At 44.5% G+C, this 13,345-nt stretch overlaps 1 protein-coding gene across 2 annotated transcripts in view; it reads right to left on the bottom strand.

Annotated features, from left to right (window-relative positions):
* LOC126354899 (uncharacterized) overlaps nt 1-13,345 on the bottom strand; it is a 147,549-nt gene that overhangs the window by 89,095 nt on the left and 45,109 nt on the right. For both annotated transcript variants that reach the window (XM_050004963.1, XM_050004964.1), the window contains exon 5: nt 9,168-9,400. In XM_050004963.1, the coding sequence (XP_049860920.1) occupies nt 9,168-9,400 (233 nt within the window). The remainder of the gene's footprint in view (nt 1-9,167; nt 9,401-13,345) is intronic.

The following is a 13,345-nucleotide window of genomic DNA, read 5'->3' as shown; positions in this document are numbered from 1 at the left end:
TCTAGAAGGTGTAAGTCAACTACCCTGGCCAGCAAGATCTCCGGATCTGTCCCCTATTGAGCATGTTTGGGACTGGATGAAGCGTCGTCTCACGCGGTCTGCACGTCCAGCACGAACGCTGGTCCAACTGAGGCGCCAGGTGGAAATGGCATGGCAAGCCGTTCCACAGGACTACAGCCAGCATCTCTACGATCGTCTCCATGGGAGAATAGCAGCCTGCATTGCAGCGAAAGGTGGATATACACTGTACTAGTGCCGACATTGTGCATGCTCTGTTGCCTGTGTCTATGTGCCTGTGGTTCTGTCAGTGTGATCATGTAATGTATCTGACCCCAGGAATGTGTCGATAAAGTTTCCCCTTCCTGGGACAATGAATTCACGGTGTTCTTATTTCAATTTCCAGGAGTGTACTTTCCTCGACGCGTCACGAGATGGAATTCAATCTCGCAGTGGGCAGTGGTCATAATGTTTTTGCTCATCAGCGTACGTTCCCAACGTTCTTCACGGGGGGCAGCTGCAACTCAGATGGACTAACTGATCCACACAGGATCTTTCAGGCTTGTCTACATCATCATCGTTTATCAGCACTGGTCCTGTTTTGTAACTTTTATTTTTTATATTCCTTGCCAAGTATGTAAGCTATTCTAACAGGAACGACATGGATTAGAAAAAAATGAAGACATAAAAGTATTTTCCTAGTAGTTTTTTAAGTTATGAAATACATGTACGAGGGTCAGTCAAAAAGTAATGCCTCCTATTTTTTTTCTACGTTTAATTGTCAGGAAATTTAAATGGAATTACATAGGTTGAAAACCACAACATTGAGGATCATTTTGTCATTTTTCAATGTAATCTCCGCCCATCTCTACAGTTTTGGTCTACCTTTGAACAAGGGCATGTATCCCTGCACGGTAAAAATCACAGCTCTGCTTCCTAAGCCATTGACGCACGGATGTTTTGACGGCCTCCTCATCTTCAAAATGAATCCCACGATGAGCTTCTTTTAGTGGCCCGAACAGATGGAAGTCTGATGGTGCCAGGTCAGGGCTGTATGGGGGATGAGGCAAAACTTCCCATCCAATTTTGACAATCTCGTCAGAGGTGTGACGACTGGTGTGTGGTCTTGCATTGTCATGCAAAAGAAGAACATCTGCCATTGATTTTGTTGGGCGAACTCGCTGAAGACCTGCTTTAAGTTTTTTGAGGGTTGTGACGTATTGAACAGAATTTATTGTGCATCCCTGCTCCAAAAAATCAACCAGAATCACACCCTCTGTATCCCAGAAAACTGTTGCCATAACTTTCCCTGCCAATCGCACAGTTTCGAATTTCTTCTTCCTCGGCGAGCTTGTGTGACGCCACTCCATTGACTGCCTCTTTGATTCGGGTTCAAAAAATGCACCCATGTTTCGTCCCCGGTCACAATTTTTTTCAGAAACTCATCTCCCTCCAAACGGAAGCGCTGCAAGTGTTGGGAGGCTATTGTTTTCCTTGCCTCTTTATTCTGATCGGTTAACATTCTTGGAACCCACCGTGCACAAACTTTTGAGTACCCCAATTGTTTAATAATCGTGATCACACTGCCTTTACTAAGAGAAATAATGCGACACACTTCATCTGCAGTCACCCGACGGTCACCACGAATGATGTCATCAACTTGCTGAATGTTGTGTGGAGTCACTGCACTCACCGGCCTGCCGCTCCGCTTTTCGTCAGTCAACGGTGTTTGCCCTTCAGCTTCCTTACAACGACGAACCCATCGTCTAACAGTGCTGACATCCACTGTCACAACACCATATACCTTCTTCAGTCTTTCATGAATGCGTATGGGCGTTTCACCTTCTGCATTCAAGAATTCAATCACACAACGCTGTCTCAAACGAACATCGATGTCGGCCATCTTACAAACTTCTGCTGTGCTGCCACCTGTTGACACAGAAAGTTACTACTGCAGTGGATTGCAGAAGAAGGTTTGAGGAATGGCGCCAAATTCAAATTTTTTTATGTAGAAAAAAAATGGGAGGCATTACTTTTTGACCGACCCTCGTAACTTTGATATAAAAGAATCTTGCTAAGATTTAATGGCTTTAGTACATTCATGAACGACTGAATGAGATACAACTTTTCAGCAGCGTACGGCACACTGCGGCACACCACTTCGCCATTACGACAGCTTCAACATGCTGCGGTGGACATTCCACGCCGAAAGTAACATTCCAAATTAAGAGGATATCGCCGATGCATGATGTCAGTTAGCGTTGACCTGTGACAGCGAAGTGTGAAAAATTTGCACTGAACGACTGTGGCTATGAAGGAGGAGGAATTTGTTAGTTTAACAGAAAATTGTTGGATGGCGACCAGTTTAGCATGAACAAAGGTAAAAGCTGAATTTGCACTTGGTCATAGATCCAGATATATTCATAGGATACAAAGGAATTAAAGACATTAACAACCAATGAGCACTGATTTATATCAATGGCGAAAGTTGAAATTTTGTGTCAAACTGTGGTCTGAACCCGGGTCTCCTGTTCATTAGGCAGAGCGCTGACCACTACGCAATCTGAACAGAGTGCCCACCACAACAGCACAGCCTACCCTAGCCAACCTCCTGTCAGACCCAGATTCTCAACTTACACTACAGACTACTGACGTAGTGCCCCTACTCATTAGCCTCTCCAATCTCTCCAATTCCCGTAAAAGTGTAAGCTTGGTGTGCATCTGCACTGATCATTGGTTGGTTCAAACGGCTCTGAGCACTATGGGACTTAACATCTGTGGTCATCAGCCCCCTAGAGCTAAGAACTGCTTAAACCTAAATACCCTAAGGACATCACACACATCCATGCCCGAGGCGGGATTCGAACCTGCGACCGTAGCAGTCGCGCAGTTCCGGACTGAAGCTCCTAGAGCAGCTCATCGCTGTAATTATATATATGGTATCTGTCCTTTCGAACTTGTTAGGAAGAACGGACGTCATTTATTCATAGAATCTGGACACCTCACGTGTCGCTTGTTTTGCCCACAGGCCCGACGCGGTGGATCCGCCCTCACAACACGGTGAGTGGCGGATGGTAACGCGTTCGCGTCGCTCGAGCCATAGGGACAATGAGGAGACTAGCCGCTTGGCCTCACACGTACACCCTGTGAGTGTACAGGAGGCACCTTCTTCAGCAGGGTCCATGCGGGCACATTAGGGGAGAGATTTACTAGTTATTAGGAGCTCCAATGTTAGGCGCGTTATGGACCCCAGTAGACAGATAGCGTTCAGGGCTGGAAAGAAAGGCAATGTGCACTCGGTATATCTGCAAGGGGGTCTCAATCCAGATGTGGAGGCAGTCTTGCCTGTGGCTTTCGAGCGTGCAGAGTGAAGCCACCTGCTTGTTGTGGCTCACGTCGATACCAACGACGCCTGTTGCATGGGTTCTGAGGCGATCGTCAGTTCGTAATGGCAGTTGCCGGACGCGATGAAGACGGTTGGCCTCGCGCGCAGGGTGCAAGCAGTGCTCGCACTTTGCAGCCTTGTTCCTACAGTTGATCGGGCTCCTTTGGTTTAGGGCCGAGTGGAGCGTCACAGCCAAAGGCTTCATCGACTCTAGATGGTCTTGGCTTCAGATTTTAGCCGAGCGATCTTAGGTGCTGCAGTCATGGACTGTGCGGCTGCTCCAGGCGGAGGTTCGAGTCCTCCCTCGGGTATGGGTGTGTGTGTTTGTCCTTAGGATAATTTAGGTTAAGTAGTGTGTAAGCTTAGGGACTGGTGATCTTAGCAGTTAAGTCCCATAGAATTTCACACTTTTTTTGGCTTCAGGTTCTAGATATGCTTTATCGTGTGCGTATTTGTGAGACTCCCTTTGACAGATCAGGGGTGCACTACACAATGTAAGCAGGTACTCGGGAAGCAGAGTACCTGTAGAGCGCACATGAGTTTTTTTTAATCTAGGTAGTAGTTTGAGGTGCTCTGATGAATGCTCGCCAGTCGATATGTAGCAAGGAAAGTCAAATGGTGTCCGGAATTAAGACACTTCGACTGCCACAATTTTATCACAAAACTGTTGAAGTATTCGTATTACAGTTCCCGAAAATACTGCCCTCCAGGACAGTTCTTGTGATCTTTTTATTCTTGGGCCCGACAGATAGCTGAAACCCGAAATGAAAAGCTCTGACATATTTAGTGAGTCCTGGAACGTATATCTCAAAGACAGATTAGACGCCGTAGGAATTGACAAAAATCTTGTCTCTAGTGACGTCGAAGTTGAGTGTGACAGTGAAGTCACGTGGCAGCGTAAAACAGGTGTAGCTGAAACCCAATTAATTGTTGAATGTTTCTACCGGCGACCCGACTCTGCTGTGAAAGTCCTAGAGAGTCATTTAAATAAAGTCTACAGTCAATAGCGTGTGAATACCCAGAACATGCAATACTAGTTGGATGCGACTTTAACCTCCCGACTATAGATTGGAATGTCTATGGAGTCATTGCGAGGGGGAGGGGTACAGACAGACAGTCATGCGAAATACTTTTGTTTTGAACATTTTTTCTGTAAATTGTCTTGAGCATCTAGCTCGGCAGCCCACGAGCAATGGAAATATGTTAGTACAGAAACGATCATTAGCGATCATGATGTCATTATAGTAACTATGACTACGAAAGTTAATAAATCAGTCAAGAAGGTTAGGAGAGTGTTTGTGCTAGACAGATTGCAGAGAGGCAGTTATTAGAATTTCACTTACAGAGTGAACTGGCATCACATAGTTCCAGTAAGATGAATGTAAAGGAAATATGGGCGAAGTTTAAACAAAATGTAAATCGTCGTCTGGAGAGTTATGTGCCTACGTAATGGATAAAAGATGGAAAAGGCCCACCATGGTTCAATAACGAAATTCAGGAAATGCTGAGGAAGCAGATGCTGTCGCACTCTCAGTTCAAAAGTGAACGCACAAATGACGACAAGAGAAGGTTAGTAGAGATTGTTGCCAACTGTGAAAAGATGTATGCGCGAAGCATATAACTACCACCGTCACACATTAGCAAAAGATCTGGCAGAGAATGCTGGAGAATTCTGGTCTTACGTAAAATTGCTATGTGCCTCGAAGACCCATATTCTACATCTACATCTACATACATACTCCGCAATTCACCATACGGTGCGTGGCGGATGGAACCTCGTGCCACAACTAGCATCTTCTCTCCCTGTTCCACTCCCAAACAGAACGAGGGAAAAATGACTGCCTATATGCCTCTGTACGAGCCCTAATCTCTCTTATCTTATCTTTGTGGTCTTTCCGCAAAATATAAGTTGGTGGCAGTAAAATTGTACTGCAGTCAGCCTCAAATGCTGGTTCTCTAAATTTCCTCAGCAGCGATTCATGAAAAGAACGCCTCCTTTCCCCCAGAAACTCCCACCCGAGTTCTTGAAACATTTCCGTAACACTCGCGTGATGATCAAACCTGCCAGTAACAAATCTAGAATTGCCTTTATGTCCTCCCTCAATCCGACCTGATAAGGATCCCAAACGCTCGAGCAGTACTCAAGAATAGGTCATATTAGTGTTTTATAAGCGGTCTCCTTTACAGATGAACCATATCTTCCCAAAATTCTACCAATGAACCGAAGACGACTATCCGCCTTCCCCACAACTGCTATTACATGCGTGTCCCACTTCATATCGCTCTGCAATGTTACACCCAAATATTTAATCGACGTGACTGTGTCAAGCGCTACACTAATAATGGAGTATTCAAACATTACGGGATTCTTTTTCCTAATCATCTGCATTAATTTACATTGATCTATATTTAGAGTTAGCTGACATTCTTTACACCAATCACAAATCCTGCCAAAGTCATCTTGTATCCTCCTACAGTCACTCAACGACGACACCTTCCCGTACATCACAGCATCATCAGCAAACAGCCCTCATATTGCTATCCACCCTATCCAAAAGATCATTATTGAGATAGCGGACCTACCACACTTCCCTGGGGCACTCCAGATGATACCCTCACCTCCGATGAACACTCACCATCGAGGAGAACGTACTGGGTTCTATTACTTAAGAAGTCCCTTGTTGACTTGGCAGTTGAAGACAGCAAAACGAAAGCCGAAGTTTTAAATTTCAGGTTCAAGAATTTTTTCACGCCAGAGAATCGTACAAACACCCACTCATTTGACCATCGGACGGACTCCCGTATGGACAACATAGTAATAAGCATACCTGGAGTAGAGATACAGCCGAAGGATTTGAAGGCAAATAAATCACCAGGTCAGGATGGTATCTCAGGTCGATTTTGCAAAGAATACTTTACGGCATTGGCCACTGATCGAGCTTGCGTTTATCGTGAAGAGCAAAGTCCCAAGCGACTGGAAGAAAGCGCAGATGACTACAGTAGATAAGAAGGGTAAGGAATGGATCCGCAAAATTACCGACCAATATCCCTAACTTCTGTTTGCCGCAGAATACTTGAACATATTCTCAGTCCGAATGTAATACACTTTCTTGATACTGGAAAGCTTTGTCAAAAAAGTATGGTTTCAGAAAGCATCGTTCATTTGAAAATCAGCTTGTCGTTTTCCCACATGACATACTGAGAACTATGGATGGAGGGCAACAGGCAGATTCCATATTTCTGGATTTCCGGAAAGCATTTGACATGGTGCCCCATTGCAGGCTGTTAACGAAGGTACGGGCACATGGAATAAGTTCACAGATATGTGAGTGGCTTGAAGATTTCTTAAATATTAGAATCAATTATGTTTTCGTCGACGGTGATTATCAGAGACAAGAGTATTGTGAGAAATGCCCCAGGGAAGTATGATAGGAGCGTTGTTGTTCTCTGCATACATATATGATTTGGCTGACACGGTGGGCAGAAATCTGCGCTTGTTTGCTGGTAATGTCGTGGTGTACGGTAAGGTGTCGTCGTTGAGTGAATGTAGGAAGATATAAGACGACATAGCCAAAATTTTCAGTTGATGTGATGAATGGAGCGAGCCTTAAATGTGGAAAAATGCAAGTTTATCCGGATAAGTAGGAAGATCAATCCTGTAATGTTCTGATTCAGTATTCCTAGAATCCTACTTGACACGGTCAAGTCGTTTAAGTATCTGGGCGGAACGTTCCAAAGAGATATGAGGTGCAGAGAGCATCTAACAATTGTGGTATGAAAGACGAATGGTCGACTTCGGTCTATTGGTAGAAATTTAAGAAAGAGTGGTTCACCTGTAAAGGAGATCGCATAAGGGACACTGGACACTGGTGAGACCTATTCTTGAATACTGTTCGAGTGTTTGGGATCCGAACCAGGTCGGATTGAAGGAACATATCGAAGCAGCTCAGAGGCGGGCTGCTAGATTTGTTACCAGTAGGTTCGAACAACACGCAGGTGTTACGGAGATACTTCGGGAATTCAAATGGGACTCCCTGAAGGTAAGACAACGTTCTTTTCGAGAAACACTATTGAGAAAATTTAGGGAAGCGGAATTTGAAGCTGACTGCCGAAGGATTCTACTGCCGCCAACGTACATTGCACGTAAGAACCATGAAGATAAGATGCGAGAGATTAGTGACCATGCGGAGGGGTCTAGACAGTCGTTTTTCCGTCGCTCTGTTTGTGAGTGGAACAGGAAAGGAAATGACCAGCAGTGGCACAGGGTACCATCCGCCGAGCACCATACGGTGGCTTGCGGAGTATCTATGTAGATGTAGTTGTTTTTGTTGTCGTGTTCAGTCGTGAGACTGGTTTGATGCAGCTCTCCATGCTACTCTATCCTGTGCATGCTGCTTCATCTCCCAGTACGTTCTGAAGACTACATCCTTCTGAATCTGCTTAGTGTATTCATCTCTTGGTCTCCCTCTACGATTTTTATCCTCCACGCTACCCTCCAGTACTAAAGTGATGATCCCTTGCTACCTCAGAACATGTCCTACCAACCGATCCCTTCTTCTAGTCAAGTTGTGCCACAAACTCCACTTCTCCCCAATTCTATTCAGTACCCACTCATTAGTTATGTGATCTACCGATCTAATCTTCAGCATTCTTCTGTTGTACCACATTGTGAAAGCTTCTATTCTCTCTCTTTCACTTTCGTACATGGCTACATTCCATACAAAGACTTTCAGAAACGACTTTCCTCTTACTTAAATCTATATTCGTTGTTAACAAATTTCTCTTCTTCAGAAAAACTTTCGTTGCCATTGCCAGTCTACATTTTATATCCTCCCTACTTCGACCATCATCAGTTATTTTGCTCCCCGAATAGCAAAACTCCTTTACTACTTTAAGTGTCTCATTTCCTAATCTAATTCCCTCAGCATCACCGGACTTTATTCGACTACATTCCATTATCCTTGTTTTGCTTTTGTTGATGTTCATCTTATATCCTGCTTTCAAGACACTATCCATTCCGTTCAACTGCTCTTCCAGGTCATTTGCTGTCTGACAGATTTACAATGTCATCGGCGAACCTCAAAGTTTTTATTGATTCTCCTTGGATTTTAAGACCTACTCTGAATTTTTCCTTTTGGTTCCTTTATTGCTTGCTCCATATACAGATTGAATAACATCGGGGAGAGACTACAACCCTGTCTCACTCTCTTCCCAACCACTGCTTCCCTTTCATGTCCCTCGACTCTTATAACTGCCATCTGGTTTCTGTAGAAATTGTAAATAGGCTTTCGCTCCCTGAATTTTACCCCTGCCACCTTCAGAATTTGAAAGAGAGTATTCCAGTGATCATTGTCAAGAGCTTTCTCTAACTCTACAAATACTAGAAACGTAGGTTTGCGTTTTCTTAATCTAGCTTCGAAGATAAGTATTGCCTCCCGGGTTCCAACATTTCTACGGAATCCAAACTGATGTTCCCCGAGGTCGGTTTCTACTTTTCCATTCGTCTGTAAAGAATTCGCGTTAGTATTTTGCAGCTGTGAATTATTGAACTAATAGTTCGGCAATTTTGACATCTGTCAACACCTGCTTTCTTTGGGATTGGAATTATACTGTTCTTGAAGTCTGAGGGTATTTCGTCATCAACAACGGGGCTCCCACCACAGTGTTAACATGACTGTTTCTAATTTCAAATGTCTGTGGCGTGGGCGCATACGCCACAGCGCAGGTAGCCTGCGCGTGTATGCGGCCCGGGTCCTCCGACAAACGCTGTGCTCACGCCACTGACCTGGCGGCGTCCTCGCCGAGGTCGTCTTCCTCGTCGAGGAAGCGGACGTGCTCTCTGACGACGGCGTCGAGGCGCAGCGGCTGGGGCCGTCGCTGCCAGTAGAAGTAGCCCAGCGGCGAGTGGCGGCGCAGCAGCAGCAGCTTCTCGGGCAGCGCGCCGCTCTGCAGCCGCTCCAGCAGCAGCGACCGCAGCTGGCGCAGCAGCTGCGCGCCGTCCACGCCGTCGTCTTCCACCTGCCCACACACCGCGTCATAGTCTCACTGCCCAACTGCAAACACTCACTTTATTATTTTATTTTACACTGCTGTCCAAAATTAAAGCAACAAACTGCTGTTTCACCTTTCCATGTCTAATTCACGATATAATCACTCTAACTGTCAAAAATGTCGTCACGATCGTGTTGTGCACGGAGTATGGCATTCCGTTCAACGGAAGACCATGCCAGCAATGACGTCAGGGCAACTATCATGCGGGGTAATGTTTGCAGGGCAGTACCACATCCACAATCCCTGTGTAAACAGCCATGTACACAGTCACAGGCGGTGCAGTGTGGCCCAGAGAAAACGCTTGCAGACTCTCTTCGATGGAGGGCCATAGGAAGAACGGAGACTGATGTGGCCCGATGGCTTAGTGTAAATCTTTCTGTTGTTGTGTGACTCTTTTTAGAGGCCGAAATTGTATCCCGGAGAGGAGGACAGGGCTGACATCAGAAAGAGTGGACCGTTCTTTGGCTGTAAGGACACGACGGTACCGCCTCAGTACTGCACAGCAACTGGCATCTGACCTCGCTCCCCTGGACTTGTTGGTATGTCTTCACAGGAAGGAGCGTCTAGAGTAGAATCGTCAACATGCCACCTGGACGGTCGACGGTGGGCCAATGTTCTTTTCACAGATGAGTTCCGATTTGATCTCGAGTGTGATTCTCGAGGGATTCGCATCTGGAGGGCAAGCGGAACACGATTTCGGGAGCCAAACATTGTGGAAAGATACCGATATCGAGGAGGATCCCTAATGGTGCGTGCAGGGATTATGTTGACCAGTCGAACATCTCTTCATGAAATTCTACAGGTGAATCAGCAAGGTTTAACTGCTGTAAGGTACCGTGAGGAGACCTTGGGGTCTCATGCGCGGTTGTTGAGAGGTGCTGTGGGCCCAGACGTTATACTGATGGACGATAGTGCTCGACTTCAAAGAGAACTGGAGGTTGATGTATTTTTTGTTTTTTGGAAACGGAAGATATTGCACGCATGGCGTGACCTGCTCGCTCTCTCGATTTGAATCCCATAGAGCATGTCTGGGGTGCTAGACAGACGGGTTGCATCACGTCAGCATCCACCAACCACTCTCTATGACTTCTGAACAGCTCTGCAGGAAGAAAGGGAGTTACTGTCTTAACACGAGATTGACGACATCATTCACAGCATGTCCCGTCGTTCTCAGGCCTGTATGCCTGCCAGAGTTGATCACACCCCAAAATGAGCACCTTAACCTGTTGTCAGAATGTGTGGGCAAATCCGTTAAGTTGGAGAAAAAAACGAAGAACATTTTTGTCTACCGTTTTGCACACTTTCTGTATTCTTTACATTTCTTCTACTTTACTGTGACCTATTAATACTGTTTTGTGGCACCATTAGGGCAACCTTGCAAACTTTCAGTTTGTTGCTTTAATTTGGGACACCAGAATATATATCGTGTTCAATAGGACCAAATTGAGGAGCAAGTCTCCATGATCAAAGAATAAGCCAGTACATTAAATTATAGCATAAGAGTAATAAGAGGTCAAATGAAACATGAGTGAATCCTATGTAGACGACAAGCCATAAGTTTGTAACACACGAATTAACTTACTTTTTTAAATTTTTCCAGAAGTTGCTCGACAGAATAGGAGTGCGACATGAGGAAACTCTTCAGTTTAGACTTGAAAGTGCGTGGTTATTATTGAGATTTTTGAACTCTTGATGCAACTTATTGAAGATAGATGCAGCAGAATACCGCTCGCCATTCCTCACAAGAGCCAAGGACATACGTTCCAAATGCATATTGGATTTCTGCCTGGTATTAACTGAGTGAAAGCTGCTCATTCTTGGGAACGTGCTGATATTTTTAACAACAAATAGCGTTAAGGCAAATATGTATTGAGAAGCCAGTGTGAGAATTCTCAAACCACAAGCGAATGAAAATTAGCAAAATAGACTACTTTTCGTGTTGAACTATCGCTAATTTCAGATACTGTTCTAGTGGTAAAAAAAGCAGCATTTAGCTTGTGAGCAGTATCTTGAATATGGTGGTCAAGAGGATGTACTTCATTCGACTGCTGCGTATGACAGGACGAATCAACATTTTCTGCATACTTACATAAACAAACAGCCTCTATTTTGAAGTTGTTTGTACAGCTACATCTACATCAACTTGCATACTCCGCAAGCCCCGTATGGTGCGTGGCGGCGGTACCGTGTACCACAACTTGTCATTTTCATTCCTATTCTATCCGCAAATGGAGTGAGGGAGAGACGACGGTCTATGTGCCTGCGTACGAGCCCTAATCTCCCTAATCTTATCTTACGAAAAACGTAGTAGAATCGTTTTGCAGTCAGCTTCAAATGTCGGTTCTCCAAACTTTCTGAGTAGTGTTCCTCGGAAAGAATGTCGCCGTTCCTACAGCAATTCCCATTTGAATTCCCGAAGCATCTCTGTAAGACTTGAGTGTTGTTCGAGCCTACTGGCAACAGATCTAACAGCCCGTCTCTGAACTGCTTCGATGTATTTCTTTAATCGTACCTGATGTAGATCCCAAACACTCGAACAGCACTCAGCAACGGGCCACACAGTTGCTTATGTGCAGTCTCCCCTGCAGATGAACCACACTTACCTAAAATTCTCCCAATAGACTGAAGTTTATCATTTGCCTTCTGTACTATAATCTTTACATGCTCATTCCATTTTATATTTGCTTTGCAACGCTATACCTAGATATTTAATCGGCGTTACTGTGTCAGGCAGCACACTGCTAATGCTACATTCCAACATTGTGAGTTTGTTTGCTTTAACTTATATTTTTCTACCTTTGGAGGTAGTTGCCATTCATCAGACCAACTAGATATTTTGTCCAAGTCACGTACCATGTTGTAAAGCAGCAGCTGAGAGGCAATGGTTTGTGGACTATAACATTCCACAAATACGTAGATAAGCTTGCCCAGACTCCCGACCTCTGGGGATGAAGATTTTCGAACTATAAGTGCGATTTCTCATGCAGCAAAAGATTTATTGAGGGTGATAAATAGAATACTTCAAGAAAGACTGGGAAAAAAGTATTGCAAAGGAGCAGTAGGGACTTAGATGAGGGAAAGGAGCAAGAGATGCAATACGATTGCTGAGAATTATAAGTGAGATACAATGAAAGAAGAGAAGGTTATGCTGTTTTCATTGATTTGGTGAAAGCCTTTGATACAGTGGAATTAAATAGCGGACAATCTAAAGAGGGATGGTGGCCACTGGAGGGTAGAAGACTGATAAAAAAGAACCTATACCTAGAGCAGAAAACATGACTACAGATTGGAAATTAGATCACAGAGGAAAGCACAATTGGAAGAGGTGTGATGCAAGGCTACTGCTTCCCCTCTATGCTGTAACATATATGTGGAGTATACTATTGAGAGATATTTGAAACAAAATAGGAGTTGGGTTGGTGGTAGGAGGATAGAATGTATTCGATTTGCGGATGATGTGGTGTTACTAGCAGAGAGCGAAAGAACTATGACTGAAATGGTAAAATAATTAAATAAGACCTGTGAGGAGTTCGGAATGAGAATTAGTAAGGGAAACAAGATGTATGTTGATAAGTGCAACAAAATTAAGAACAACTATAAAGTTAGGACAGGAAGATATAGAACTACTTAGTGCTTTCAGATATCTGGGAAGCACTATCACGGACTATATGGGATGTAATAAGTAGATGAAAGCACGTATAGCAACTGCCAAGAAAGCGTTTAATAATATAAGGAGGCTTCTATGTGGGTGCATGGTCAGAGGCGTAAGGAAGACACTAGAGAACTGCTATATATGCAGCATGGCATTTTAAGGAGCTGAGACATGGACAGTGAGGAAAGAGGGAAAAAGAAGAATGGAAGCATTTCAGAGGAGGATGGAAGGGACATATGAGTAGACAAAGTGAGAAACGA

The sequence above is a fragment of the Schistocerca gregaria genome, chromosome 3 (assembly GCF_023897955.1).
Source record: "Schistocerca gregaria isolate iqSchGreg1 chromosome 3, iqSchGreg1.2, whole genome shotgun sequence".
Taxonomy (NCBI): Eukaryota; Metazoa; Arthropoda; class Insecta; order Orthoptera; family Acrididae; genus Schistocerca; species Schistocerca gregaria.
This window is presented reverse-complemented; position numbering and strand designations above follow the sequence as displayed.